The sequence below is a fragment of the Drosophila sechellia genome, chromosome X (genome assembly GCF_004382195.2).
Source record: "Drosophila sechellia strain sech25 chromosome X, ASM438219v1, whole genome shotgun sequence".
Taxonomy (NCBI): Eukaryota; Metazoa; Arthropoda; class Insecta; order Diptera; family Drosophilidae; genus Drosophila; species Drosophila sechellia.
Window position 1 is genome coordinate 12,824,293 of NC_045954.1, and position 26,844 is coordinate 12,851,136.

General features: G+C 43.0%; 2 protein-coding genes across 4 annotated transcripts in view; one reads left to right on the plus strand and one right to left on the minus strand.

Moving 5' to 3' along the window:
- Positions 1 to 15,473, plus strand: part of LOC6618619 — a 93,714-nt gene extending 78,241 nt beyond the window's left edge. Inside the window, exons 9-20 of the mRNA XM_032726426.1 lie at positions 4,705 to 4,924; positions 4,988 to 5,251; positions 5,315 to 5,426; positions 5,498 to 5,690; positions 5,757 to 5,965; positions 6,033 to 6,163; positions 6,231 to 6,412; positions 8,701 to 8,924; positions 9,231 to 9,537; positions 10,890 to 11,102; positions 11,312 to 11,902; positions 12,014 to 15,473. Of these exons, the coding sequence (XP_032582317.1) occupies positions 4,705 to 4,924; positions 4,988 to 5,251; positions 5,315 to 5,426; positions 5,498 to 5,690; positions 5,757 to 5,965; positions 6,033 to 6,163; positions 6,231 to 6,412; positions 8,701 to 8,924; positions 9,231 to 9,537; positions 10,890 to 11,102; positions 11,312 to 11,902; positions 12,014 to 12,321 (2,954 nt within the window). The 3' untranslated portion in view covers positions 12,322 to 15,473. The remainder of the gene's footprint in view (positions 1 to 4,704; positions 4,925 to 4,987; positions 5,252 to 5,314; positions 5,427 to 5,497; positions 5,691 to 5,756; positions 5,966 to 6,032; positions 6,164 to 6,230; positions 6,413 to 8,700; positions 8,925 to 9,230; positions 9,538 to 10,889; positions 11,103 to 11,311; positions 11,903 to 12,013) is intronic.
- A 304-nt stretch (positions 15,474 to 15,777) lies between these two features.
- LOC6618620 (dual specificity mitogen-activated protein kinase kinase hemipterous) lies at positions 15,778 to 26,695 on the minus strand. 3 transcript variants are annotated; one of them, XM_032726427.1, is made up of 10 exons: positions 25,640 to 26,691; positions 22,924 to 23,411; positions 22,685 to 22,864; positions 22,154 to 22,374; positions 21,925 to 22,080; positions 18,925 to 19,409; positions 18,438 to 18,866; positions 17,825 to 18,376; positions 16,953 to 17,358; positions 15,778 to 16,882 (listed from the first exon to the last, which is right to left on the minus strand). In XM_032726427.1, exons 1-10 carry the CDS (start codon positions 26,049 to 26,051, stop codon positions 16,744 to 16,746), a joined length of 3,468 nt encoding a protein of 1,155 aa, XP_032582318.1. In that variant the 5' UTR covers positions 26,052 to 26,691; the 3' UTR covers positions 15,778 to 16,743. The 3 variants fall into 3 exon arrangements, 2 of the variants coding, with proteins under 2 accessions (XP_032582318.1, XP_002042879.1); XM_002042843.2 differs by having other exon boundaries at positions 16,953 to 17,433; XR_004362673.1 differs by lacking the exons at positions 15,778 to 16,882; positions 16,953 to 17,358; positions 17,825 to 18,376; positions 18,438 to 18,866 and adding an exon at positions 20,568 to 20,881 and having other exon boundaries at positions 19,321 to 19,409; positions 25,640 to 26,695.
- Positions 26,696 to 26,844: the final 149 nt, after the last annotated feature.

Below are 26,844 nucleotides of genomic sequence, written 5' to 3' on the forward strand. Positions count from 1 at the left end.
TTTTACTTTCCCCGGGACTTTTGTTCTTTCTCGACGATTGTGTTGCCGTGTTTATTTTAGCATTCGCAACCCCCCAGCACATATATCTATTGTTATTCGGTCTTTTTGTACCTAAGACCAACTTTGATAACACACTTTTCTTCTGCAAATGGCAGCTGCGGAAAAGCCAATGGTGGAAAGGGGGGAGTTGGTAGGTGAAGGTGGAGAAAATGGTGAAAATTCGGCCGCAACTGAAATCGAGATGAAAACATAGCAGTGAAAAGTGGAAAGCAATTTCCAGTCACGAGGCCACGTCGAAACCAATTTTCCCAACTTTTTGTCTGGCAACAATTAACAAGCAATCGAATGCAAATAAACCAATAGGAGAACAACAACAAATCGCCAAACGGGCCGTGTAGAGTTACCATACATTCCACCGACCTGACCCGACATGACCCATAATGCCCCCATTGACATCATTAATGACACCCAAAGTGTCCTCCATTTGTGCCGAACAAGCCAAGAAAAGACAGACGGAAGACGAATTTTCTGGGGGTTGTCTTGGTCTTGGCTTAATACAAAGCAAATAGCCGTGGCTAAAAGGAAAATGCCTGGAAAGTCCACTGGCAAGCTGGCCGAAAAAGCCAAGCGGCGAAAAAAAAAATGAAGTCGAGTACAACGAAAAAAAGATGCGCAACAAATTCAAATGGCAAGATAAAAAAAATGTCAAGTGTTCTTCTTGACACGGGAAAATGGAGGAAAAGGACATTTGGGTTGGGGGGAATATAGAGTGACAAGCCGTGGAATGGGATATAATAATACATATATATATATATACATATATCTATATATATCTATATATATATCTATATATATATATATGTATATATATAACATAAGGCCATGAATTAGTCACAGGCGAAATTGTGTCCTTCTGTGTGACAGATAATACAGAGATGTCAAGCCAAATATCACATACTTGACATGTTTTTTATGATTTTAAGGGATGCACAGCCATTTCAGATATTGGACAATAATTCTAGTCGTAAATCTTTCCACAAAAAGTATTCCACATCTTAAGTAACATAGCATGTTAGCATAAAAAGTTGCGTTGGGATTTGAACATATTTTAAAGTTTCAAATCACCTTTCACCTGTTTTTTGCCTTTTATTTCCCCCTTTTCTGATCCGACTGTCCATTATGCTGCGAGTCATTTGCCAAATGTCAGGCCACTTTATGCTAATGCAATGTTGCGTGATCCTTGAAGGAATTGTCATCGCCACTGGGAACTGGGAACTGGGACTGGGTTTTGGGTGGCTCTGGCTTGTGTTAGAAGCACTAATGGCTAATGGATTTCCGCGACGCATCAAAACATAAAAAGCGCGCCAGATGAGTTGGTTGAAAAGTGGGCGACCGTGTCATTTAAATGGGCCAACCAATCCCGCCCAGTCATGTGGCCCAAACTGCATTGTTGGCCAAAACTACAGGGTCATAGCGTTGGTCACAAGCACTTTTTTTTCGTTGTTGTGTAAGCGGAAATCCATGTGGCCAGAAATTGAAAGGATGGATGGATGGATGGGTGGCTGGGTGGCTGATGAGTGGATGACACAGCAGGACTTGAAAGCAGGATAAGCAGCTCTCATAATTAACGCTGAATGGATAAAAAACAAGCCCGGTTTGGGGTGGCCCTATCAATAAAAGAAAGCCACCATTATTAATTAATTGTATTTAGCTTGGTTTAATTTCATTTTTAATAACTTTATTTCGAGCGACCACAAACGAAACGATAAGCTGTTAGCAAACCAATTATTTGCTGACAAAAAAATAAAAAATAAAACAAATTAACACCGATGCATCAAATTATCCATTATTTGCCAATCAAATTGTGCTCCGAGCGAATTCATTTTTATTTGATTGCATGCGGCGAAATACGGGTATATTTATTCATTTGCTGCCTGTACAAATTTGAGTTGGACCTGAGATTTGTTAATTTATTGCTTACACCTGCAATTCCAACCGCTCCATTTGCGGTTCCTGTGCCGAATGTGGCATTTAAATTGCTGCACGAGTGCGGCCACACAAATCAACACAATCGCATCTCAATTTGGGGCATTGCAAATGTTTGCACCAACCACACATATCATCGCCAGCTGCATTTTGCCCCAAACACTCAAATGGACTATGAAATAGCAGGCTTACTCACTCCGTAGTACAGCAATTGGGATTGCAGCCTGCAAACTTTGAGATACATTAACTTTTTTTGATATAAAATCACCCATCATGCGCTTTAAAGTTTCCATTGATTGATATATATAAATTAAACACATTTAGCAAAGAGAAAGCTCTTCAGTTTCTCAAGTAGCCATGCCATTAAATATCTTCAGTTGTGAAGGAGCACTTCGTGCTTTCTATTTCCAGTCTGTTTGCGATTTGCCTGCCGTAGAGCTGCTTCTCAGATTATAGACCATCATCCACGATATTCCATTTTGCCGGCCATACTATCATATACATATTACATATTACATGGCCGGGTGTCAGTTGGTCTGATTTGTTTGCCTTCGCCGGCTTGGCAAGTGGCCATTACAAGTGGCAAGATGAAATAGTTGCCCGGCCAGCTTCCGGTTGCCTTCATTCCTCCTGGGAGGCCAACACAAACGATGCCCATCAATTTGGTTGTTTGTGTTTATTTTCGTGCTTTGTGCTCCATGCTGCATGTTGCTGCCGTGCAGTTGCAACACGAGCTGTGGTTGTTGCTGCTGCCAGGGTGGATGAAAAATGAACCGGACGGGATGTTATTTGTATGGGACACAAGCGAACGGGATCAGAAACAGCAGCTGAGGGAGGGAGGCAGGAGCAGGAGCAGCGGGAGCATGGAACAGCGCCAAAGTGACCCAAAATGGCACGCGGTGTTGGGGGCGGTTTAACTGGCCTTAAAGAATATATATATAATATATATTGCATATCCGCGGGCGCTGTGCACGCAATATTCACGCACACACACGAACAGCCGCCTAAAAATCTGGCAGAGCCGAAATTCAGTCGTGGGTTTCAGGACCCTGATCCAACAGAAGAATACTCTCTCGTGCAATTATGTAACAATTTCTAATTTCTAACTAATGCGATTACCATAAATCATTGAGCAGTAATTGGTACGCGTACAACAAAAAGGCTTTCAAGTTATACAAGATTTCTTATAATCCTAATTAATTGATAATTTATAGCAAATTTCGTGTTAGTCAAGTAACCCCTACAGTGTAGGGTATCAAAGCCTAGGCAGAAAAACAGTGCGAGCAAGCGATTTCATTGCCTACTTAGCGGCGCGCGCTGCGAGTTATTCAAATTTGAATTAGGCAGGGCCACCATTTTATGGCTTTCACTGTCTGTCTGTCTGTGTATGTGTGTGCGTGGGTTGTTGTGCGGTCGTACGATGTAGTATATGTGTGTGCGTGCTCCTTGTGCGGCAGGAAAGGACCCGAAAAATATGCAGCATCTGCGTGGTAGACGGGCAAAACTTGCGGCATAAAATGTGTGGCACATGTGTGCCGGGAACGGTGAGCGCTCCTTAATTAGATCATAGTTCCCATCTTGGCGCAGGGCAGCATTTTACTGCCATCCCGCTGAAACACGAACACGAACCAGAAACAAGAGCACAAAGAGCCCAAGGAGCAGTAGAGAAGGACCAGGACCAAAGCACCATCAACGTCATGCCCGCCATCATCGTCCTCATCATTGTACAGTGGGGCCAAAGGAGCAAAAAGTTTTGTTCAATCCTGGTATCTTTATAAGAATATGTTCGCCTAGAACATATTCAAATGAAATGAAAGCTTACGCTAAGATAATACCCTATAAACGTGCCCTTTAGTCGATATAAATAAATTGTTGCATTCTGTCATTATCCAACTTTACCCAACTCATGGCAATCGCTTGCCGTCTTTAATTTTCTGTTGTTTTCGACCCACTGTCCCTGGGCCAGAGAGATGCGGAAACTTTTCTATTTGAAGGGAGCAGGGGGTCCATACACCGCGGCTGATTGGTGGGGAGAATCTTATCCAAACTAAAATCCCAAGAAATTAAGAGTTAAGTCGCCTCAAAAGTGAGAAGAAGTACAAAGTTACAAATAAAAGAATGTTCTTCTGCGTAAGCAGCTGTTGGGAAAATCTTTAAAAGAGCTTGATTGCCGGTGGGTAACTTAGTTGCCACACAAACCTAATCAACTTGCCTTATATGAAATTAATTGGAAGTTCTCGAGACCTCCTTAAATGGATGTTATATATATAGTAAAATTGTTGTTTTATTTTTTTGAGTCGAACTAATGTCCCGTCAGTTGACTAAGGACAACGCCAAGAAATAAAAAATAGTTTTTAGGAGAAATAGTTTCACGACTTTATTCTTTGGATCTCAGCTTAAGACTAAAAATCAAATGCAAATTGGATTGAGGAGAAGCCTCAGTATTTGAACAATATTTGTATTTCGGAAGAGCCTCGCTTTTGGGTTCTTAGGATTAGGAAGTGTTGAAAGAGGGCAGTCAAATCTGCTTAGGTCAGGCTTTAGGATGTTTACAAGAACGGCTGCGATGCCAAAGACAAACGAATGCTGCGCAGCTGGGATACATTATGGAAAAATACTGGAGTGCATTACTGTTTTCTTTGAAATAATAGAATTGGCTGGTTTGGACCACCCAAATACGTCACTATATATAATATACATTGCAATAACCCATTGCAGATGAGTTCTGCGAGGAGTATCCGCACAATCTGATGCCCACTCCCGGCTACTGGATCGAGTGCTCCCGCCAGAAGATCACCATGCCCACCCCGCACACCATTTGGGATGAGAGCGACTCGGAGCACGAGGACATCCGGGCAGGAAGTGCCAGCGATGCCTATCTGGAGCGCGAGTGCAGCGATCTGTACGAGGACGATGAGGACTCAGAGGCCACGCCCAGGTGAGCTCCTGAAGCTTCTTTCTATATTGGATTGCTAGTCCTCCCATTCCGAAATCCCTGCAGTCCGCGCAAAAAGACCACCATCGAGGAGCAGTGGGACCAGCAGGGCGCCTTCGAACTGATCTCCGTGGAGCAGGAGACGTACGAGAAGTACTTCTACGGCACCGAGCACTGGAACTACTTCACCAGCGACGAGGACCTGGGTCCGGTCATCCTGTCCATCAAGCAGGAGACGCTCAACGGACGGGATCAGTTCCGCATCCTGGTACGGGCTGGTTCCTACACGGTGCACGGACTGATACCGGCGTCCTGTGTGTTCGCAGATAGGTAATATGTTCCATATCTAACCCTATGATATATATTTAAATCAATCAATCTTTAAATTTGTAGATATAATCGCGAGGAGGTAGTTAGATCTTTAGGTAAAGAAGTTAATTTAAATCCACCTTTAACGTTAGGACAATTACCCGATACGCCAGAGGAATTATTAAAATTAGATCAGGTGCGCACCAATCTCATATAATATAATATAATTTATAACATAATATATATATAATTTTTAACTTTTGATAGGTTTTTATAAAATCAGAGTTAAAAGTTGGCGTCATATTTGTCAAAGAGGATCAGTATACCGAAGAGCAAATTCTGGACAATAATGAAAATTCACCGCTCTTCGACGAATTCCTTACTCTTCTGGGCGATCGAGTTCGGCTGCGTGGATTTGATAAATACAAAGGTGGCCTTGATACGGTGCACGACCTGACAGGTGGGCTAATCCCCAAAAGGGATGATAACATTTTGTACATATTACTGAAACCCTCAATCCTTGAAGGTCTCTTCTCCGTCTACACGAACTGGCGCAACATCGAGATCATGTTCCATGTGTCCACGTTGCTGCCGTACGAGAAGCACGATCCGCAGAAGCTTCAGAGGAAGCGCCACATCGGCAACGATATCGTCTGTGTGGTCTTCTTGGAGGCGGATAACACACGTTTCAGTCCCGCCTGCATCAAGAGCCACTTCCTGCACACCTTCATCTTGGTGAGTACCAAAAGGATACAGCTTCATACCTGAGGACACCTTAAACCGTGCATTTCCTCTTTTAAAGGTCCGCGTTTCGGCCAGGATTAAACACAAGCCCACGCGATACGAGGTGTCCGTGGTGACCCGCGACGAGGTGGGTGCCTACAAGCCCTACTTGTGGGAGCAGTCCGTCTTCGAGAAGGGGCCGATGTTCCGGTAAGTTTCGTCCTGGAAATACTGGAATAAAAATACAAATCCCCCCAATAAACTTGAATTTCCATAGGGAATGGCTGCTGACCAAGATCGTGAATGGAGAGAGAGCCTCGTATTCGGCACCGAAATTCGCACGAATGCAGGAGCGGACGCGGTCGCAGATGCTCGAGGATCTGGTGATGAATCTATCGAATCATGCGGAAACTGGACAGATACCGAAGCCATATAGACGCGGCAGTTGGCGACCGATCGGTGAGGATGAATATATCAAAATGTTGCATGCCCGAGTCCTAGACAACAACACACACCACGAGCAGCAGCAGCAGTTGCTGCTGCAGCAGCAACACATGCAGCACATGCAGCACACGCAGCACTTGCAACACTTGCCGTCGCACAACATTTGCTGCTATTGCAACAACAATGCCACTGAGCTGCACACAGCGGGGGCAACACACAGCAATAATGACAACAACAACACCAACACATCCACACACAGACACAACAACAACAATTATTACTCTGAGCAGCAGCAACAACAACTGCCACAACAGCAGCAACATGACAGCCAACAGCAACAACAATTGCTGCAGCCACAACAACACCAACTGCAATTGTCGACGTCGTCACTCACACACACATCGTGCTGTGCCATGTTGCACCTGTGTGCGAGGCATAGTATGTGTGACACGCCCCCACGCCCCCGAACACACCCCTTTTACTGCCGCCGCCCCGATTTTCTTTCGACCCGCATGTTTTTGCCTGACTTTGATAAATTACTTTACAATATTTACAATTTCCTTGGCTTCAAAAAACAAAAAAACAAATGAGATATGCAGATTATTTTAAACCAACTTGAGAAAGTTTTTGGGAGTTTCCTTTTTATGCAGGCTATGAAACTGATTAAATGCTGTTTAAAAAATTAAAAAATTTCACTTAGTGGTAGACTTAACAATATTTGCAGCTTGAGTAGTAGATTTTCCTATCAGGCAATGTACATATGAAATCTATCAGGTGGGAAGCTTAAACAAATTGCAAACTTACAATGAATTAAATCAGTAGTAAAAAATAAATCTTCAGCTACTTTTAAACATTTTTTGTCGAATGTCTTAAAGCGAATCGCCTAGATTTCTAGCCGGCTTTAAGAAGATTTATAAACAAATCGCGAGAACAAATTGCAGGCATTACTGCCAGCCCAAGGAGAAAAATTGAAAATAGAAAAAAAGGACATTTGCATTTGGTCCTTTGTGACACGGTTTCTGTGCGAGTATGTTTGATTCGCCCGCGAAAAGGGGGCAGTTGGTGGGAAAAAGGGGGAAGGAAGGGTGGGAGAGAGATGAAGGAAGAGCGAGAGAAACACACACTGACACTTCCGTTTCCGCCATTAACACATCCGGCTGTGTTTGTGCCCACCGGAAGCGTGCAGTCGTTGCTCGAAGCAATCTCAGTGCTATCTCCTTCTCTCTCTGGCCCCCGACTTTCTCTTCCCGTCGGCCCCTCTCTATCTCTCCCCCTCCCGCTCTGACTGTTCTGAACTTTAACCCCTCGACATGGACAATCTGCTCGTCCCTTATCTACGCTCACCGACACTTGTCCGGCAAAGAAATATTGTTCATGTTTGTGTTATTTTATCAGTGGGGATATCTATTGTTCCAGCCACCCATCACCACCCATTACCACCCACCGGCAGACACCACCCACCCAAGGATGTTGTTCGTGTTGTTGATGTTGTTCTCGTTGTTGTTGTTGTTGTGGTGGTGGTGGTGTGTCGTTGCTGTTGCTGTTTGTTGTGATTTTGTTTGGATTTCTTGTTATTTATTTGTTGCTATTTGTTGCACTAGACAACACAAATCTAATTTGATTTATTCATGCACACCCACACGCACACAGAGCCCCACCAACACTCACAACCGGACAACTAAGCACACACACTGAGAAAATGCGGAAGTGATCCCCCATGGAAACTATCCGTATTGAAATTATGCAAATTACTGCTCCAATAGTTTGGCATTTCCATCTCAATGCGATTGGGGAACTGCATAAATTTCGGCGCACACAGACTCACACACACGTGTACATACACAATTGGGTTCAGAATAATAGAAATGGGAAAGCAGACACCAATTCACAGCTTTAAAAAGATATATAAAACAAATAAATAGGTGATTTGTAACTATTTAAGTGTGCATGCCTATGGCAAACAACTTCATAAATTCAACTCGAAATGTAATAAAACAGCCCCCATAACAATAGGTGTGTTTCGGAGGCTGCAAAGTAAATGAATGGTGGCCTCTCCAGGAATATGTATGTCAAAAACTGACAAGGCTCCTTCTTTTTCTTGCATAACGTTGTAATATAATAAAATCCATGTATCAAGGTTTACAACTGAAATCTAAAGCAGAAGAAGCATGTTGGTTGCATGGTTTTTTAACTTTTAAATACACTTTTTTTCAGCGAATATGTATAGCCCTGTGTTTCAATCAACAGGAAAATAGTTGAATATTTACTTATTTAAACGTGAAATTCGTCGTAACTTTTCGCAGGTCACATGCGACCGTCGTCACCGCTGCTGGATTCCGTTCGCGATCAATTCGAGGACTACGATCAGTTGGCCAAGGATTTTACCCGCGTATTTCTAAACGAAGAACCATCGTGCCTGACCAACGCCCATCTCTTCGATGTCGTATTCCTGGTGGGTCAGTCCAAGCAAAAGGCTCGATTTATTGGAGTTCGAGCTATTCTCGGAGTACGAAGTCGAGTCTTTCAGGTGAGTTTCAAAGAATTCAGGTCAATTTGTTCGTCTGGAGGTAAATTAGACAAATGCGTGCACATTATGAACAGTGCGTATGAGTGATGCGCATAGACAACAGTGCGTATGAGTAATGAGCATACACAAGGGGGCGTATGAGTGATAAATGTAGACATCAGTGCGTATGGGTAATAAAATGCATATTACACATACGCACTGTGGTTCCTATTTTGCAGCTCATTTAACACCCGAAACGTTTACGTTTGACTACTATTATTTATTGTTATCATTCCGGATTCTTGCAATAATATTTATTTTTTTCAGGAAATGCTCTATGGCATTCAGACCGGCTTTGGATCGCCGCAGATTCCGGTGGCGGAGATCTTTGCGCGACCAGCTCCATCGCTGGTCTCCCCGCAGAATCAGAAACCGAAGAGCAACAACTATCTGACCGTTCCCGATTCCGATTCGATACGACCGAAGAGCGTGCCCTCGTCGCCGATGGTGAAGAGGGCCTTCTCCCGACTGGGAACCATTACGGCCGGATGGGGTCGGTCCATACGGAACAAGAACACCAACCAGCTGAATCCGGACGACAAGAAGAAGTGGATATCGTCGACAGATTGTTCGAGTAAGGGTTTTTATTCGGTGCAATGCAACCATATCGATGCGTGTTCTTTTCTCTCCGCTCTCTTTTGTTCTCTTCTCTCCTCTCTCTCCTGTGCGACTTGTGTTGATTTTCCGCATTCCCACATTACGTATACGTCCACCGTCTGCGTCCTTGCGTCCTTCAAAATAAAAACTTTAACTTTTGCATCCTTAAAATGTCGATAAAAATAAAACAAACATCCAAATACCTGCAACTCAAAAAACGCACGCCGCACATGTTTGCTTCAACCTAAACCCAAAAAACTGCGTACTCGTACTCTATATAACCATCACACGATCTAAACTGACTTATATATATATAAATATCTATATGTTCCGATCGAATGTTTTGTATCGACCGACCACCAAACCTCATTGATGTGTTTCTTTTGTTACCCTTTGGTTTATCGCATAAAATATTCTGGACTTGGTTCTTTCCTTAAAAAAAACCCTTCGACCATGCATCCCCTGTACAATTGGCCAATTAACTACTTTTAAAACGCATTCCCAAATTCTGAATTATTTTTAATGCACTTGATGTGATTTTGAATACACATTATCAAATATCATAAACTCATGACGTCTGTATATGGCAAATGATAATTCATGTTACCTGCCCAAATACCCTTATAATTATTTCATTTTTTTTTATTTTAATTATTACTTATGTTTTTGTACTGAAAATAATTAAACAAAACATTAATTTGCGTATACCTAACTTGAATTCACCATAAACATCCATCCATTTAATTTCACCTCTACTCACCACCACTGCTTGCATTTTTACTGTTATGTAAAATTTTATTGCAATTGGATTCAACACCAAACTGTTTGAAACTAATTTTGAACTTCCTCTATTAACACTTTCACCACTTGACTTGATCCTTGATTTTACTATCCCCTTCCGTCGCTATACCACCTCTCTACAATCTCTACTATATATCTCTCTTTCTTCTGTTAATCTCAACTGGAAACAACAAACAAAATAATTTAAATTAAACAACAAACAAAAATTTGTCATTCTCTCATCTCACCTGACTCGCCAAACGCCTTACCATTTCCACAAAAAAAATATATAAAAAAATCCGTCGCTTACGCCACTCAACATAAACTTCTTAACTTAATGCTTTCGGTTTCACCATTAATTTCTTTGCCGACCGACCAATGGTTTGATTTTCGTTATACTTTGCAATCGATTATGTTGCGATTATCCTAATTTCGACGATAACCGATCACCCACGACGAACTACCGATAAACGTTGACCGATTGACCGATTGACCAAATGACCTGCCCACTCGCAAATCGATAACACCACCACCGACTGGCGCCTGCAGACAGGGACAGCAAGGACAAGGACAAGGACAAGCCGGGCAACAACCAGCTGGCCGTGCCACGCCTCTCCGTCTGCGCCGACGCCCAGAAGGTCGATCGCGCCAAATTGGCCCAAACGGAGTTCAACATCATCGAATTCGATCCGGACACATTCCGGGTTCTGCTCGACTACCTGCACACGGGCACCTGTCCGCTGACCTGCGTCTCCATACCAGGTAACTATATCAAAGGCATACGAGAGTAAAGTAAAGAATAAATTCAATGTTATCGTACTTGTTATCTAGAAAACGCGAATTTGATTTTCCGCAAAATGAATACAAAAAAAATTTAAAGATTGAACTACTACAATTTAAATTAGAGATTTTCCTTTATATTTGAAGAACTCAGCAAATCAATTAATATATATATTTAACCAACTTTTAAGGGCTACTTTGTGCCGCGGAGCACTACGACCTGCCGGAGCTGCTGCAGGCGTGCTTCCACCACTGCAAGCAGTTCCTGCGCATCGAGGTGGTCTGCCCGATGCTCATCTCGCTGGAGAACTACTACTGGCGCTACACATCCGCCTCCGAGCTGGTCAACATGATCCTGTCGTTCGTGGAGAGCAAGGCGCACTCGCTGTTCAAGTGCCCGGAGTTCCTGCACCTATCCGAATCGATGGTGCAGATGATCATGTGCCGGGAGCTGCAGACGCCCGAGATACGAAAGTTTGAGGCAATGCTGGCGTGGGCCCAACACAAGGTGGGCAAACTGAAAAATCATCCGAACAAGGACACCCAGTTCGAGTTCGAATGCATTATGGAGCGGCTGACGCGTGATCTGAATCTGTGCCGGATCTCGCCCAGCGAACTGCTCACCGTCGTCCTGCCCTCCAAATCGATGAAGAACGAACGCATCATGGAGACGCTCATGGTGCAGGTGAATCTGGGGACATACCGGATGCCCGAGTTGGATGCGTACCGTCAGCAGTTGCGCCAGCAGGAGTCCGCCGAGGCCACCGTCCAGGTCCACCGGGGTGGATGAGACAGTAAGAATGTGAGTTTCGATTTGGATCACCAACAGCAGCAGCAGCAGCAGGATCAGCAATCGGATTCGGATGCCACAGTGTCCAATAATAATCTCGTAGCCCACCAGAACCACCACAATCCGCCACCCATCGATGCCCGTGCCTATGCCATGGCCTCCCTGGCCGCCGCCCTTGAGATGCAGAATTCGTCGAATCCCCACCAGCCGAATCCCGCCCGCGATGCCGCCGACGAGGAGGTGGAGCTATATGCCAGTTTCGATAATGCACCCAGCACCAGTCGGGTGGCCGCCCAAATGCAGGCCGCCAAGGAGGCGCGCCGGAAGCGATGGGCGGCCGATGGGGCCAGCGGGAGCAGCGGGGACGGCGGATGCGCCAGCGGGAGCAGCGGCAGCGGGCGGCGCTACTAATTGGATGGATGTGTTCCCGTGTGACTGGGCTAAGACTTATGGCAAAAACACATAGAAATTCGCCATTAACTATATGAAGAACTAAAAATTGTGACTTTTTCTCAGCCACAACCTTTTGGAAATTGTAATGACAATTCGGAAGAACATTTTTAAAATATTTTGAAAATTATATAGAATTGCAGTGGCGAATTTCTTAAATTTGAGCGTACTTTCATGTTGTTTGAGGCGAATAATTCTGAGCAGTGATTGAGAAAATACCGATTTTATTTAGAAATACACAAATAAACTCAGTTAAGTTCAAGGGAGTTCCCTAGGCCCAAGATCAGTTTAATGCTTAATGCTTTAATTCAATTTGATATGGATTATTCATTCATTATAAAATGCCGCTTAAAGGTGACTTGATCAATCATTTTTACAAATGCCCCAAATTTCACGAATTTTAAAATGAATGGGGTAGATTTCGATGAAAAAGTTCCTTAGATTTTATAAACATATTTTCTAGTTAGTAATTCATAGAGAATATTTCTAAACTCAATGTTCATATATATATACCTAGATAGGCTACTGATTTTGGGATATGATTGAAGCTCTTAAGTAAACTTTTCAACACTGTGCGAATATGACTGGCTTGTGTGTGTGCATATGTGTGGGTTTGTGTGTGTGTGATTGGTTTTGAGTGTGTGTGTGTGTGTGTGTCTAACCAACCTATCGCTCGAAAGACGCCCGATCTATCCAAATCGAAACTGACATTGTTAACTCTTACATTCACCCCGGAATGACAAGAGCCCCCAATTTTTTGGGGGATGCATAGAGAGAGAGAGCGGAGGGAGACGGCGGCCCAAACCCACCCCCTCCCGCCCCCCTCTACAAGAGATAATGGCAAAAGCATAAGCATTTTCTACAAGTATTACCCAACATACATACATGCATATATGTGTACGTCGTGCAAGATTTTCCTAGGAAGGTATGTAGAACTAGTCTGTTAAGGAACCACTGTGGCATTCGATTTTTGATACCCACACAATCGAGGATAAACAGAAAAACAAAAAGGATAAAAAAAAAGTGCAGCAAGGAAAAACATACGCAAAAAAAAGGGAAAAAACAAGAAAAGGAAATAAAAACAAACGCTTACTGATGTAAAACAAAGACTTAAAACTAAAAAAAAAAAAAACATGAAACCAAATGAATAAAATATAAAACAAATTTTTTTAATCAATGTTATTGGACAAATGTAAGCTGAACAAAGAGATCCTCTAGCCCCGACCCCCGACCCCCATTCCCATGTCCATTCCCATTGTAAGCCATTTTCCAGTTCCCTCGATAAGAACGAGTTACCAGAAGAACTCAATTTACGACCTAAGAAAATACTATATGATGTACTTAAAATGTTCAAAAGAATTGCAAGCATAATCTAACTGTTTGAACGCTTTTTTTTTGGTTTTTTGTATTGTCTGTTAATTTGTTACTACCAAAAGCCAAGGAAGCATATTATAGATAAGTATCTACATTTCCAGTCAAGTTGGCTGCACTCCTGAACATTTAATACTGGTTAATATAGTTATGCTAAAAGTGAAGAGAGAGTCCAGAGAACCAGAAAACCGATTCATAAGTGCAATATCTAAGTGTATGTTTGTATAACCAATAAATTAACTTGACCTAAGTGAACCAGCAGGTGTAAATCCCCAAAAACAGTCACTGCTTTTATGAACAAACCAGCCAAATGGGAACTAAAACTATGGCCATAACCACAAGGCCAAAACCAGCAATAACTAAAACTTGATTAAATGAAAAAACCTAAAATTACTTGTCAGCATAGGCCTCCTTGAAGAAAAACGGAATGAACCCTGCAGATCATAGAGCCATCAAGAGTAGCCCATAGATAGCCCATCGTTTTCCACATTCCCTTTGGAAATCAGTTGACCCAATTTGTGCCCAGTACCATTCCTCGGATAGATTTACTGAAATATTATTCTACTGGAATTCTTCAGTTGCTAAAAAGACCGATTTTCGTTCAATAAACTAAAGATGGCAAAAATTCTGATGCAACATGAAAACTAGATGTAAACGGCAGCATTTCCCAAAGGGTTTCACTTAAATGTTCAAAGACGCATATATCAAAATTCAATGTCTAACTGTACAACCAAGTTTATCAAGTGTCTGGCAGGTCATACATATGTAAGCATAAGATTAAGCAATTACAATATATAACAAAAAAGAAAAAAACAAGGCCAGAAGAAAAAGAACCCTAACAAGAAAGGCAAATGGAAATCAATAATTAAACGCTTTCAGTGTGCAATAACCGAATAACTAACATTAACGTTTAATAACCAGACTAAACTAACACATAAACTGTAAGCCAAAAGCTAAAACTGGAAAATAATGAATTTGGAAAATAGTACAGGCAAACGTTTTTGGGGCCTGTTTTTTTTTTTTTTTTTTTTTTTTGAAAACTTGGATTGCAACCGAAACGAGCAGATATAATGCAAAAAAAAAATAGGTAAAAACAAAAATAAACTCTTCGAAGCATTTTGAAGGCCGAGTGCCATTCAATTCAAAAGTTAGTTATACAAATGTTGTACGTTTTTTTGTTGACTAATCTACGAACATTGAAAAAAAAAATAGCAACAGATTTAAATGAACATAAAGCATAGCTGTATTTTTACCGTCGCTCTATCGACTCAAATATACTGTTTGAACTGAATGTACTCATCCGATTAATATGAATGTATTTACCGCAGATATCCGATATACCGAAAATAAACAATAAGCGCTGTTTCTATATGTTCGCCCCGATCGCCACCGCCCACCGCCCACCGCCCATCGCCCCTCTGCCGTAATTAACCCACCCAACCACCGGACGGCAGAGTGGGTGGTGCGCAGGGTGGTGCGAAACGGGCTCACTTTTTTGATAGCAGAAGATTGAATCCAGGCAGGCAATCGATGAACAAAATTTGAAAAAATAAAAAAACACCCGTGACTCCTTTTGAGCTGACGATCTACATCTACAATATACGCAAATGAAAACCACACAAGACATTTGTTTAATCGAAAAAGAAAAAAGCGCATTTAAATGCGGAATAAAGCTAAATAAATGTTGTAATTGCCACAGCCAAGCATAACAGGAGAAAATTCAATAAAAATTATAAAAGTAACACAACGGCGTTTTTATATACCTTAATTGAATAAAACATCGACTTTCTTTTGCGTTTTATAAGTTTATTGTTTCGTTTTCTTTAATTTTCTTTATTTTAGTAGGAGGGTGGAAACTAGAAACTAAGAGAATGGAAAGCTATTTGGCTTGTACTTCTGAAGCTATTCAAAATACTTTTGATTTAATCATTGAATCAATTCCAAATAAGTATATCTCCATATACTTCCCATACTTTCTCCATATACGAGTTCTGAAAAAAAAAAGGAATCCGTTCCACCCATTTGAAATAAAAAACAAAACGAGACTTGAATTTGAATTTGAATTGTCGCTTGTTGCCGCTTACATAATAAATTAAACAATTATAATAATCAGTACAATAATTCCATTGTTAATGTGGTTGTTTTTGTTTGTCGGTTTCCCTTCCACTCAGCATACAATTTGATGTTTAATGAAACGTATAAACTAAAACAAATTTGCAAACAGCAAATGCAACGAAATTTTGCACTTCGCCTCCTCTCTATATACAAAGCTACAAATCGTTTGAATTTCTTATTCTTTCTCTTGGATTTTCCCCTTTCGATTTAGCTATTTTGTTTCATTTTCTTTTAGGAGCTACGATTAAATAAGTTACGTTGTGTAAAGTGCAAACTTTTGATTACAGAGTTACCATTGAAGGAGATGCAGATACAGAGATATATAGAATAGTATAGACTTGGTTACGGGGGGGCGGTTGTTGGGCGAACAGAATTGCTTTCAACTATTGCACTATTATCGGATGTGTCTATATAGGTCCCTTAAGATATATGTCTATGTACAATTGGAGCTGCGCAACGAAACGAAGTGTCTAGCGGATGCGGATACAGATGAATCGCTGAGGCTCAAGCACTTAAACGTATAAGACTTTTGAACACTTTCGTTTGTCATCAATCACATGTCCACGGATATCCAGCTCTGGTCGTCGATGTACCCGATGCCCTATCGGACGATCCTCCTGGCCATATGTCCCTATCCGTATACAAGCTGGCATATGATCCGCTGGCCGAACACGACCGACGACCGCCGATTCGCCGATCGGTTTCGGACAACCTGGTGCCGAGGCCACCTGCATACGCCGGCATCGACAGCGAGTCGCCGACTGCTGACGAGACGGGTAGGGAAATGGGCTCCAGTAGCCCCACTTCCTCGTCATGATTGTCGTCGTGAACAGCAGCGTCGGCGGCATCGTCGTCGAAGCCATACCAACATCACATGACCATGATTTGCAGCGCTACTCATTGATCTATCGTACGGTAGATGCGTCTCTGGGGCTCGGGTGTATAGTGGATGCGAGTGCGGAAATGCTGCGGTGATCCCGGCACGCTTTCAGAACCTCGACGCGGTGGCGGCAGCGGCGGCGAGGCCGAAACGTATCTGAAAGTGAGCGGAAGAGGCGGGGGTTAGCATGATTTAGAGCAGGATGGCTTGGTTACGCAGCACTAACCTGCGGTGCAGCAACGGAGAGCCGGGCTGCTGGCCACTCAGCTCCAGCAGATTCTTGCGCAGCAACAGCGGCGACTGTCCGCGATTGTAGCGTGGCGGAGGATCTGGACTTCGATGCCTGCGATCCAATCCCGCCAAGATATGCGGACTGGGCGGCGTGCTGATGCTACCTCCCGGTCCGCTGCTGGCATAGCGACGCAGGAAGCTACTGGTGCCACCGCCGGGCAGTGGTTCCGTCGTGGGCGAGGTGCTCTGGCTGGTATTACTGCTGCTGCTGGCCGCCGACAAGGTGCGATAGTAGTAGGACTTACCGCCGCTGCCGTTATTCACGACGCTCCTGTACGCCGGCGGCTGCGGATGCACTGGCTCCTGGTCCCGATCCATGCTGGACGCCACCAGCGACGTGGCTGTGGAATTCGATTGGGTTTTAACATAGGTGGCAAACTGTCGCTTCATGGCACCAGCAAGAGTGTTGAACCAGCCTGTTCGGTTGGTTCGTTGTTTGTTTGTTTGATGAATTGAGTGATGATGGATTATGAGTACGTGGTTTCATGGTGATGCAGTGCAGTGGTGCAGAGTTCGTTTTGTTGTGCGGTGTGCGGAAAACGAAGAGAAAAACGAAAAGGAAATGGAAAATGTATAAATACAAGAGCAACATAGCAGCGTTCAAAGCGAAATCAAAAGAGCGATTATAGACTCAGAAACAAAATCTGTAATCCTTTTAAAGAAGGTTTTCGAAAGGGTGTAGATGCACAACATCAAGCATTAGTTTAAGAATATAGAATAATGATTTGTGCCAGCTATTATCATTCAGAATGTTATGATTTTATTTCTGAGCTTGTGGACTAATCAGCAATTCAAGTGATGGCTCACCTGCATCGTGTTGCTCCCGACTGCAACCATCCAGGCTGCTATTGCTCGCTCCGCTGCTGGAGCTCTGGCCCAAAAGTTGTCGGCGTGCGTACAGCTTGCTCAGCTTGCTGGCCACCATGTTGCCGCTTCCTCCATAATCCGACTGCTGTTCCGGTGATCTGGGCTGGAGCGTGGGACTCGTTCCCGTTGCCTCGGCCGCGATGGGCAGCGGCTGATACTGCAGCTGCTCGCCAGAGCCGCCCGCTCCAAAGTGACCAGCTGCCCCCAATCCCGATGACGGAGCCGATCCGATTCCCAATCCCGCCACGTTTCCCGTTCCGGAACCAGACGATGGAGATATGCTGTCGGGATTGATGGCGATTTGTGAACACGTCGACTGCGTGGAGGACTGACTAGAGGTGGAGTGCGTTGATGGCGGCGGCGGCACATAGTTGCTGTGAAACGGATTCGTGCTGGTCACTCCCACAGGCGGCTGCTGGCGCTGCTGCTGATACCGCTCGGCCGCCTCCTTCTCGCGCAGCTGATTCTGTTGGTGGTAGAAGCGCTGCAGCACTGCATATTGAAATTTATATGTTAGTTTCACACATAGACCAGCAAATGACGAGGGCATTACCTATGGGACTTTGATTGCCCGGCTGCAATCGCTGTGGTTGTTGCTGCTGCTGCTGCTGCTGCTGACTCGTGAGTTGCAGGGTCGGCGATTCTGTGGGGAATTGCTTGCGCGGCAACGAGGGGGAGGGTGAGGAGAGGCCCAAATTCAAGGTCGTCGTGGTCGCATTACTACTACTATCACAGCTGTCGTAGGCTTGGGAATTGTCCGCTGGCAGGCGCCAAGTGGGCGTGGTCGTTGGCGTTGTCGTGAGCGCTGTAGCTGCAATATTTGGCGGTGTTGTTGCTGTTGCCGCTGCTGCTGCTGTTGCTGCATCCGTAATCAATGTTTGGTTGTTGTGCGGCAGTGGTATTGTTGTTGCAGTCGCTGCTGCTGAATTGTGTTTCTTTTGGCTGAAGGGCGATGTTGTCAGATTGCGTAGAATCGATTGACCTGCAAGTGAGGAGTTGGAAGAGTATTCTTTTTTCTAAATCAATGGAGGCAAACCCACCGATGCTACTGAACATGGACTCCTTCTTGGGGCTCTCGTCGTTGTATTTGTAGTGCGGATGATGGGATCCGTTGCTCAGTTTTCGCTGCATGAACGGCGATTTGCGATAAAGCCGGTTAAGATCGCCGATTCCGGCGCTTGGTGGCGATAGAGGACTGGCACTGCTGCTGCTTCCGCTACCATTTCCGCTTCCGCCGCTGCCGTTTCCTCTTCCAGTTCCGTTTCCGCTGCCGCCGAAACAGTTCGTCGTTGCCGTCGGTGTTGTGGTTGTTGTTTGAGGTAGTTGTGTGGCTGATTGCATGAAAAACTGCGACTGTTGCTGCTGGTAACTCGGTATCTGAGTGGGTTTTATTGTCTTCTGCGGATTTGTGGGACTCTGCCCGGCATACGGCGTCGCCCTACCATATTTTACAGCTCCACCTGCGGATCCTGATCCTGCGAGAGATCCGGCCCCAGAACCGACCGCACTTCCAGTCGCCGTTGCCCTGCAAATTGACGATTGATTCGTTTGAGATTAATGCATTCTCGATGGCTAGATGACCAGTAATGAGAGCACACTCAAATGTACGCCAGTGGCAGAAGGAAGGTTTGTGTTTGGAGGGGATACATCGGGTTATTTAGGGGACATAAATCGGGGATTTTGAGGGAGCGTCAGGATATCCGGGATGTGGTGGGTTTGTAGGGTACATTTAAATAGATTGACGGCGCAATGCCAACATATCTAACACATTTATATGAGCTGTAATCGCATTTGGAATGTGTGTTGGTGATCGATCGGTGTTTGTGTGTTTTGTATATTTACAAGTTGATGAGTGAGTTTTGGGTGTAAGTTGTGTGTTCTTTTGTTTAAGCGACAGGTGGGAAACACAGGTAAATTCCAAAGGGAGCGAAAGCGAAAGATGGTCGCGCAGAATTAAAGAATCTTTGCTTATGATGGCTTTCCAAAATAACACTTTCCTAAAAAACAAATGTGAATTGTAGGTAAAGATCGCAGAATGTTTAAGAAAACACCTTTCAAAATTGCAAACCAAATTGAAAGTTCCAAAAAAGAAAATCCTTAAGCTTGTAGGATCAAAACTAACTAAATATACTTTACTTTGATTCAGTGAATAATGTTCTTCAAATGTCAAAACAAGTTCTTTTCTCCTAAGCATAAATTTACAAGCAATTCTATTCGTTTAATAAACTACATCAAAGAAAATTCTGAAAAAAGCATTTAATTGTTATTTTAATAACTTGCCCACATTTTCGTGAAGGAAACGCATGATAAATGAAACGCATAGACAAATGTAATGAACTTAAAACCGATAAGTAATACAATTAAGTAATATAATTAAGTAAACAATCAGTGTCAAATTACCTTTTCTGGTGTATGAGCATTTCTAGATGGGTAAATAAACAAAATATAAATTAAATAAATAAAGAAACCAATGCCAAAAGCCAAGCCCAGATTCAGAAAACAACATGCGAAAGTAAATCGAAACCATAGTATTAACAAAAGTCCATTAATGAAGCATTAAATAATAAACATAATAAATGTTAGCAGAGCATGTGGCGTGTTTACAACGATCAACGATTACACTTAACTAATGAAAACATAATTAGAAGGATAATAATAAGAATAATAAACTCGTCGTACTTACTGAATTTTACTTTTAATTGGGAGGAGTTTTTATAGTTTTTTTTGAGTAGTTATGTTTGGTTGGCATTATCATTATATATAGGTAAATATATATTTAGGTTTATATATCTGTATATAGAGTTGATGGTTGCAAGGTTTACTTGAATGCTTTTGTTTTGTTTTTCAGTTTATGTCGATAGGTTTTAATGTTTGGTTTTTGTTTATTGTTTGTCTTCTTCTTTTTCGTTTGCTTTTATTTTTTGTTAGATTATGTTTATTGGATTTCTTCATTGTTTTTCATTATTGTTTAAGAAATGGTATTAGGAATTAGGTAACCTACAAAAAATGGTAATAAAAAAGATGAAAAAGGAAAATAAAAACGTCGCACACACACACTCAAATTAAAAATGTCAATTAAACGCAAAACAGGAGAAAGTACATCAAAATGTTTAAAATTATTTCATTATACACTTTTGGTTCGTCCTCAAATAAATACAGGATCTAAGTGGGTAAAGATAGACAGATAGTTGCGTGGATAGCAGACTACAAAAGGACTAGGGGCAACATGCTCTTTCCAAAGATTCCCAATCCATTTAACTATAACCTAGTTAAGTAATAATTAATTCAAATACAAATGGAAATCTTATTATAATATAGATTGATCTTGAGTATATTTTTGTGGGTTCCAAAATTACGATTTAGTTATTTTACGATTTTTTAGTTATTCATTTAAATTTGTCTTTGGTGCAAGTTATCTCTAAGCTCGTTTATAATTTACCTACTTAATAGCTTTGGAAAGAGCATTTGTTCTAGCACAACAAACTCGTATCTAATTGCTAGCTAATTTTCTAAAAATGTAGTTAATAAGTGGACTTGCTTTCTTAATGTGTATTAAATGAAACAAAAAAGCTAAACATGCCAAAACTGGATAGGATAGAAACGGAGGAGCTAAGCGTAAGTTTATAATGTTAATTAGCCTCACCAGAGAAAATTATAAAGGTTGAAAAACTAGAGTAAAATAAATTAGGAAAATAAAACAAGTTGAGGAACAAGCAGTTTAAATTAGTTGGCTAGCGAAAACATGAATTTAGGAAATCCATCCTACGGTTAGGTATTCAAAAGTTGCAGCTTCCCAGCTATCATCTTGAATCCTCTCCTACCTGTTGAACTGGAGAAGCCCGTTAAGCGAAGAACAAAGAACGGAAAATGGAAAACGGAAACGGAAAGGTGGGGAAAATACAAAGGGCTCCGCACTATCTCAGGCACACCCACTATTCACACACATCCACAACAGACACAACACATCATCAGCCGGGTATAGCGGACGGGTCATGGGAATAATGCTGGAGGATCTGGCACAGATCACCGGATGGGCTCACCTCTGGAGCGTTGGATCGCCATTGGCGCGCAGTCGGTTATCCTTGATGCTCTGAAACCAATTGGGCACATCTACTTTGGCTATTTCATAAGTCCGGATGAAGGGCTGGGCCAGAAGCTCCGGATACTTGGGTCGATCCTGATGGTTCTTTGTGAGGCTGCAAGCAGACAAAAGATCCATTGTAATTGGGCTCCGTAGAAGGGACAATAATACTATGAAGTATCACTCACCACTTGATGACGAAATCGCGGAACTGCTGACTAAAGTTGTAGCCCTCGCCATATGGCAAACACGGCGGCTCCGAGTCAAGCACCTTGGTGAGCACCTCGAAGTCCGTGTTGCATCCCTCGTACGGGGATCGCGCGGTGGCCAGCTCCACCAGCGTTATGCCCAGTGACCATACATCTGCGCGAATGTCGTACTTTGGTTTCTTGGGGTCGATGCGCTCCGGCTATAAAAATTGAGATGATTGCATTGATTTTTATTGTAGGGCATTCTAAATAGTTGTTTCATAAACTAGATGAATCAAATAGGTCATATGTATTCCAAGTGCTTATTGATTAAAAGTGTACGCTTAGTTTACGATTCAATTATCTCAAATTTATAACTTGCTTTGCCAAGCTTGAAATTTCCCTACAAACACGTTCATTATTTAAATAAACTAAGTCATGACTCCAATCAATTAATCAGCAAAAGCTTATGTAGCAAATAAATTCAGTACTATTATTCTCTAACATAGCCCTCCTGCTCTTTATACCCACCGCCATATAAGCTGCACAGCCCGCGGATCGAGTGTTGGCCTTGGAGTCCACCAGGCGACCGCTGATTCCGAAATCACAGAGCTTGATGTTCCCGCGCTCGTCGATCAGAATGTTCGAGGGCTTCACATCTCGATGGATGACCCCGTGCTTGTCCTTCAGATAGGACAATGCGTTGACCGTCTGCAAATGGGATAAGTATTAAGAAAAGTTTCTAATGAAGCTATTCCTCCAGAACTTACCGCCACTGTGACCTTGCCCAGGATCTGTTCCGGCACCGGCTTCTTGGACAGCTTGAGCAGCTTGTCGAAGCACATGGACATCAGCTCCATGCAGATCCACACATCCGGATCGCGAACAAAGCAGCCGAGGCACTTGACAATGTACTTGCAGTCATGCGACTTGAGCACAACATCCAGATCCATCAGGATGCGCTTGTTCTCCTCCGCGTTGCCAGTGCGTCGCATCTGCTTCACGGCGATGATCGTGTTGCTGGACAGGTGCATCATCTTCACCACATTGCCGCTAGTCCCATTGCCCAGGTCGCCCAGGTGCTTGAGGTCATTGATGTCCGTCGGATACTGCCGCCCGTTGATGTTCAGCTTGCCGGTCTGCTCCATGATGATCTTCAGCTTCTTGTCCGTTTCCGAAACCGGAGGATGTGGCGGCGTGGGCAGCGGAAGTATCACCGGCCGCGTCCGATTCAGTCCGCCACCGGGGCCACTAGAAACTATAGGATGGACAATGGAAAACAGCGATATGTTAGTATGATGATAAAAATGTACGTATTAAATCCAATCTAAACAATGTATTGCCTATCTATCAGAACCCCTTGCCAACAGGAATATTTCCACCACTCATCTCTGAATTTCTATACAAAAAAACCCTTTAAATCAAATCCTTTGAAATATTTGCAATATCTTCCAATTGGGTTACCATAGGCCACTAATCAATTAGCGAATGCTGCCCACTGTGCCATCGTACGTGTGTGGATATGGCAGTCCCTGCGTATGTGTGTGTGTGCATGAAGAGGAAGAGCGAATGAGAGCGATTTTGTTTTTGTTTGCGAAGTTTTTTTTCCGTGGCAGCAATTCAATTCAACAATTAGCCACTACAACAACAGCACGTCATAAAATATAACGCTATTTGTAAACATGCGAAAGAGGAGACACGGCACAATGTCCGATGAACGAATGTGGGCAGGGGGAATATGTGAGGCCCAAAAAATGACAACAACAGTAACGGGCATATCAAGACATTACTCCGGAAATGCCAAAAAGTAACCAATGGCAGAGAGCGAGAGAGAGAGAAAGAGAGCGCCAAACGCGAGTAGAGAGACGCACACATGCAAAAAGTAAATAAAAAGTATGTAAGTAAATAAATAACAACACTTAATGGCAGATGAAAATCCAATAAGAAAAATATACAAGACAAATATGCAAAAACATAAATGTATGACAAAAGGAAGGGGAATAGGAACGAAAAAGGGCGGTGGGTGGTCGCACAACTGTGGGCAAAATAACAGCATCTCTTACAAAAAAAATTCAACATTTCCATCAATTTAGGCCTCATAAATAATCGAATAACGACAATTTTTGTCTTGAATAAATCGATTTGGTTCTAATAAATTAACATATAGACCGTTATATTTGGTTAACTATTTATTCATTTAATTTTCACTCACTCATGTACCACGAACTTGAAAATCTATTCAATAGCTGATTACACGGGTAAAGTTTGGGTGTGATTTTTAGTACTCCTGAAATTCACGGAAACTATTAACCACTAATCTAATCGACTCGAAATGTATTTGATTATTCAAAAACCCATTAGGCATTTTCTGGAGTTCATGGAAAACAGTTATGGTACCAGGAATTGTTAATCTAATCGAGGCGAAAATAAATTGACGCGGTGCACAGCTGTTAATACCACTGTAGATTTGACTTCTTTTTTTTTATTTTATTTTTTTTTTTTTGGCCCAACAAAAGGCCGAAAACAAGTTGGGTACGCTTTTAGCGTTCGCACTTGGCCTGTCTTATCTATGCAATCGGAAAAACAGAACGGGAAATCGGGGGGAAAAGCGACGGAGCTACGGGGTTGACGGGGTGCTGCTGAGGGGCTGGAATGGGGGATTATGAGCAGCTGTTATGCAGTCGGGGAATCGATAGCGTTTGCCCTTTGTTGGCGGCATCCAAATGCTCCAAAGTAAACGCAATGGCAAAAGCCAAGAAAAGAGCACTTCTCTTATCACAATTTAAGCACACGTACATGTACATACATGTATGTACACACACAGCTTATTGGGCAATGACAATTTATTAACAAAATATTTACACAAATGCGGACAAAAGATGGTTTTGTGGCTTGCGGTTGGCGGTACGGTATATATAGATTTTCGGTGACCATTTTAGGGGATCACGATTTTTCTCAGCCCACTTTTATTACCACTCAACAAAACTGTCTACAGTTGCGGTCAGAGAAATGTTGGCTGAAATCCGCACCTGTCACAGAGGATCAATAATGTCTAATCACCTGTCTAAAGTTCGATCGATAATACATTGATCTTTCTGCGAACTAATATCAAAAATGTTTTTTGTGCGCTTGGAAATTTACTTGGAAAGTTTTACCACTATTGCGACACGTTTTTGGCGGCCAAAACAGTTTTTCGACAACGTTTTACTCTCGAAAGTAGAGAATTATCGAATATTCGAATCGGAAAAGTCTAGTTGGAAGAGTTTGAGTTACAGTACGCAGTTTGATAAGCTATTATTTTTAGATAGCGGTTTAGAGTGTTCTCTGGTAAATGGAGTTGAGTTGTGACATTAAACCATATAGGACATTTTTCATATTTTCCTTTAACGATTTTCAAGGATTAACGTTTCGATATGATTGCTGATCCTAATTAATATCATATATTAAAGATGCATTTAGTACGCAGCTAAAGATAAGAGGACTTACGCATGGGCAGTGTGGGCGTGGCTCGCGACACTCTAGTTGTGGGCGGGGTGTATGTTCCACCGAACGCGCCCGTCGCCGGTGCTGCGGATGCAAATGCGGATGCGGATGAGGATGATGACGAGGCGCTGGCGCTGCCGAAGGGCGTCGCATGAGGAACTGGAGGTGCTGGCCGCTGGGCTATGCTGATACCCGATCCGGAAACGGAACCTGCGCCCAGGGGCGGTGCGTGGGCGGCGGATGTGGCTGCGGATGTCGCCAGGGGCGGAACGCGGGCAGACGGAACGGAACCGGAAACGCCAGGGCCGCGCGCACCGGAAAGGACGATCTGGTCGTGGGACTCATTCTGCGCCTGGAGCTTCGCCTCCAAAGATTGCAGCCGACTGCCGATCGTCTCGAACTCAATGGTGGACATTATATCGACTCGCTTAGGACCGATTTTCAATAGTTAGTTTCTAGTATCGTTGGATTTTGGTATTTATTTAATTTTTTCTCGTCTTTTGGCCAGCACTTCTTCGATTTTTCTCTCACTCACTCCCTCTCTCTCACACACACACAAGCGCGCGCAGGCGGGGGAGGGTGTGTGTGTGTGTGAATTGTTTTGCTGTGCGCCCTGCTTGTTGTTTTGTCGCTGATGTTGTTGTTGTTCGGCGGCACACATACACTGTAAACTTTACACTTGCAAAAATAAAGGATCGCTTGGACTTTTGTTGTTTGCCAAGGGGGGCACAAAAACAAAATCGAAAAAAGGAAAACACAGTCACTGTGCATTAGAGAGAGACATCCTCACCCCCACACACGCACACACACACGGGCATACACGCAGCGCCCTCTCTCTCTCTTTCTTTTTCAGCAGCAACGGTAACAACAACTTGCGATTTTTTCCTCCTTTTTTGGGAGAATATTTCATCGGTTTTCCTTTCGTGGCGCTGTTTGTCGCACTTCTGCAATCGATTCGTTTCGCGACCGCGGGCAGCGGTATCACTGGCACAATTTGATCACTCGCTTTTGTACGTTTGTGCTGCCTAAATCGCGTGTACAATAGTGATGTAAAAAAACATCGATGCATCAGCCATCAATGGTTCTTCGTCGATAATTCTCAATATCTGTTTTGGTGCCTATCGATGGTTAGCAAAACATCGGCACCTCAGAAATAGTTTTGGAACAAGTAAAGGCGCCTAAAAATACGTCGAATTTTTTCATTAAGC

Excerpts from the sequence above, each read along its gene's own strand:
- LOC6618620 (XM_002042843.2), bottom strand. The coding sequence starts at position 26,051 with ATGTCCACCATTGAGTTCGAGACGATCGGCAGTCGGCTGCAATCTTTG. Across the intron at positions 18,377-18,437 it reads GGGCAATCAAAGTCCCATAG|TGCTGCAGCGCTTCTACCAC; the intron begins GTAATGCCCTCG and ends TTCAATATGCAG. Across the intron at positions 17,434-17,824 it reads TCGGGAGCAACACGATGCAG|GCTGGTTCAACACTCTTGCT; the intron begins GTGAGCCATCAC and ends CCAACCGAACAG.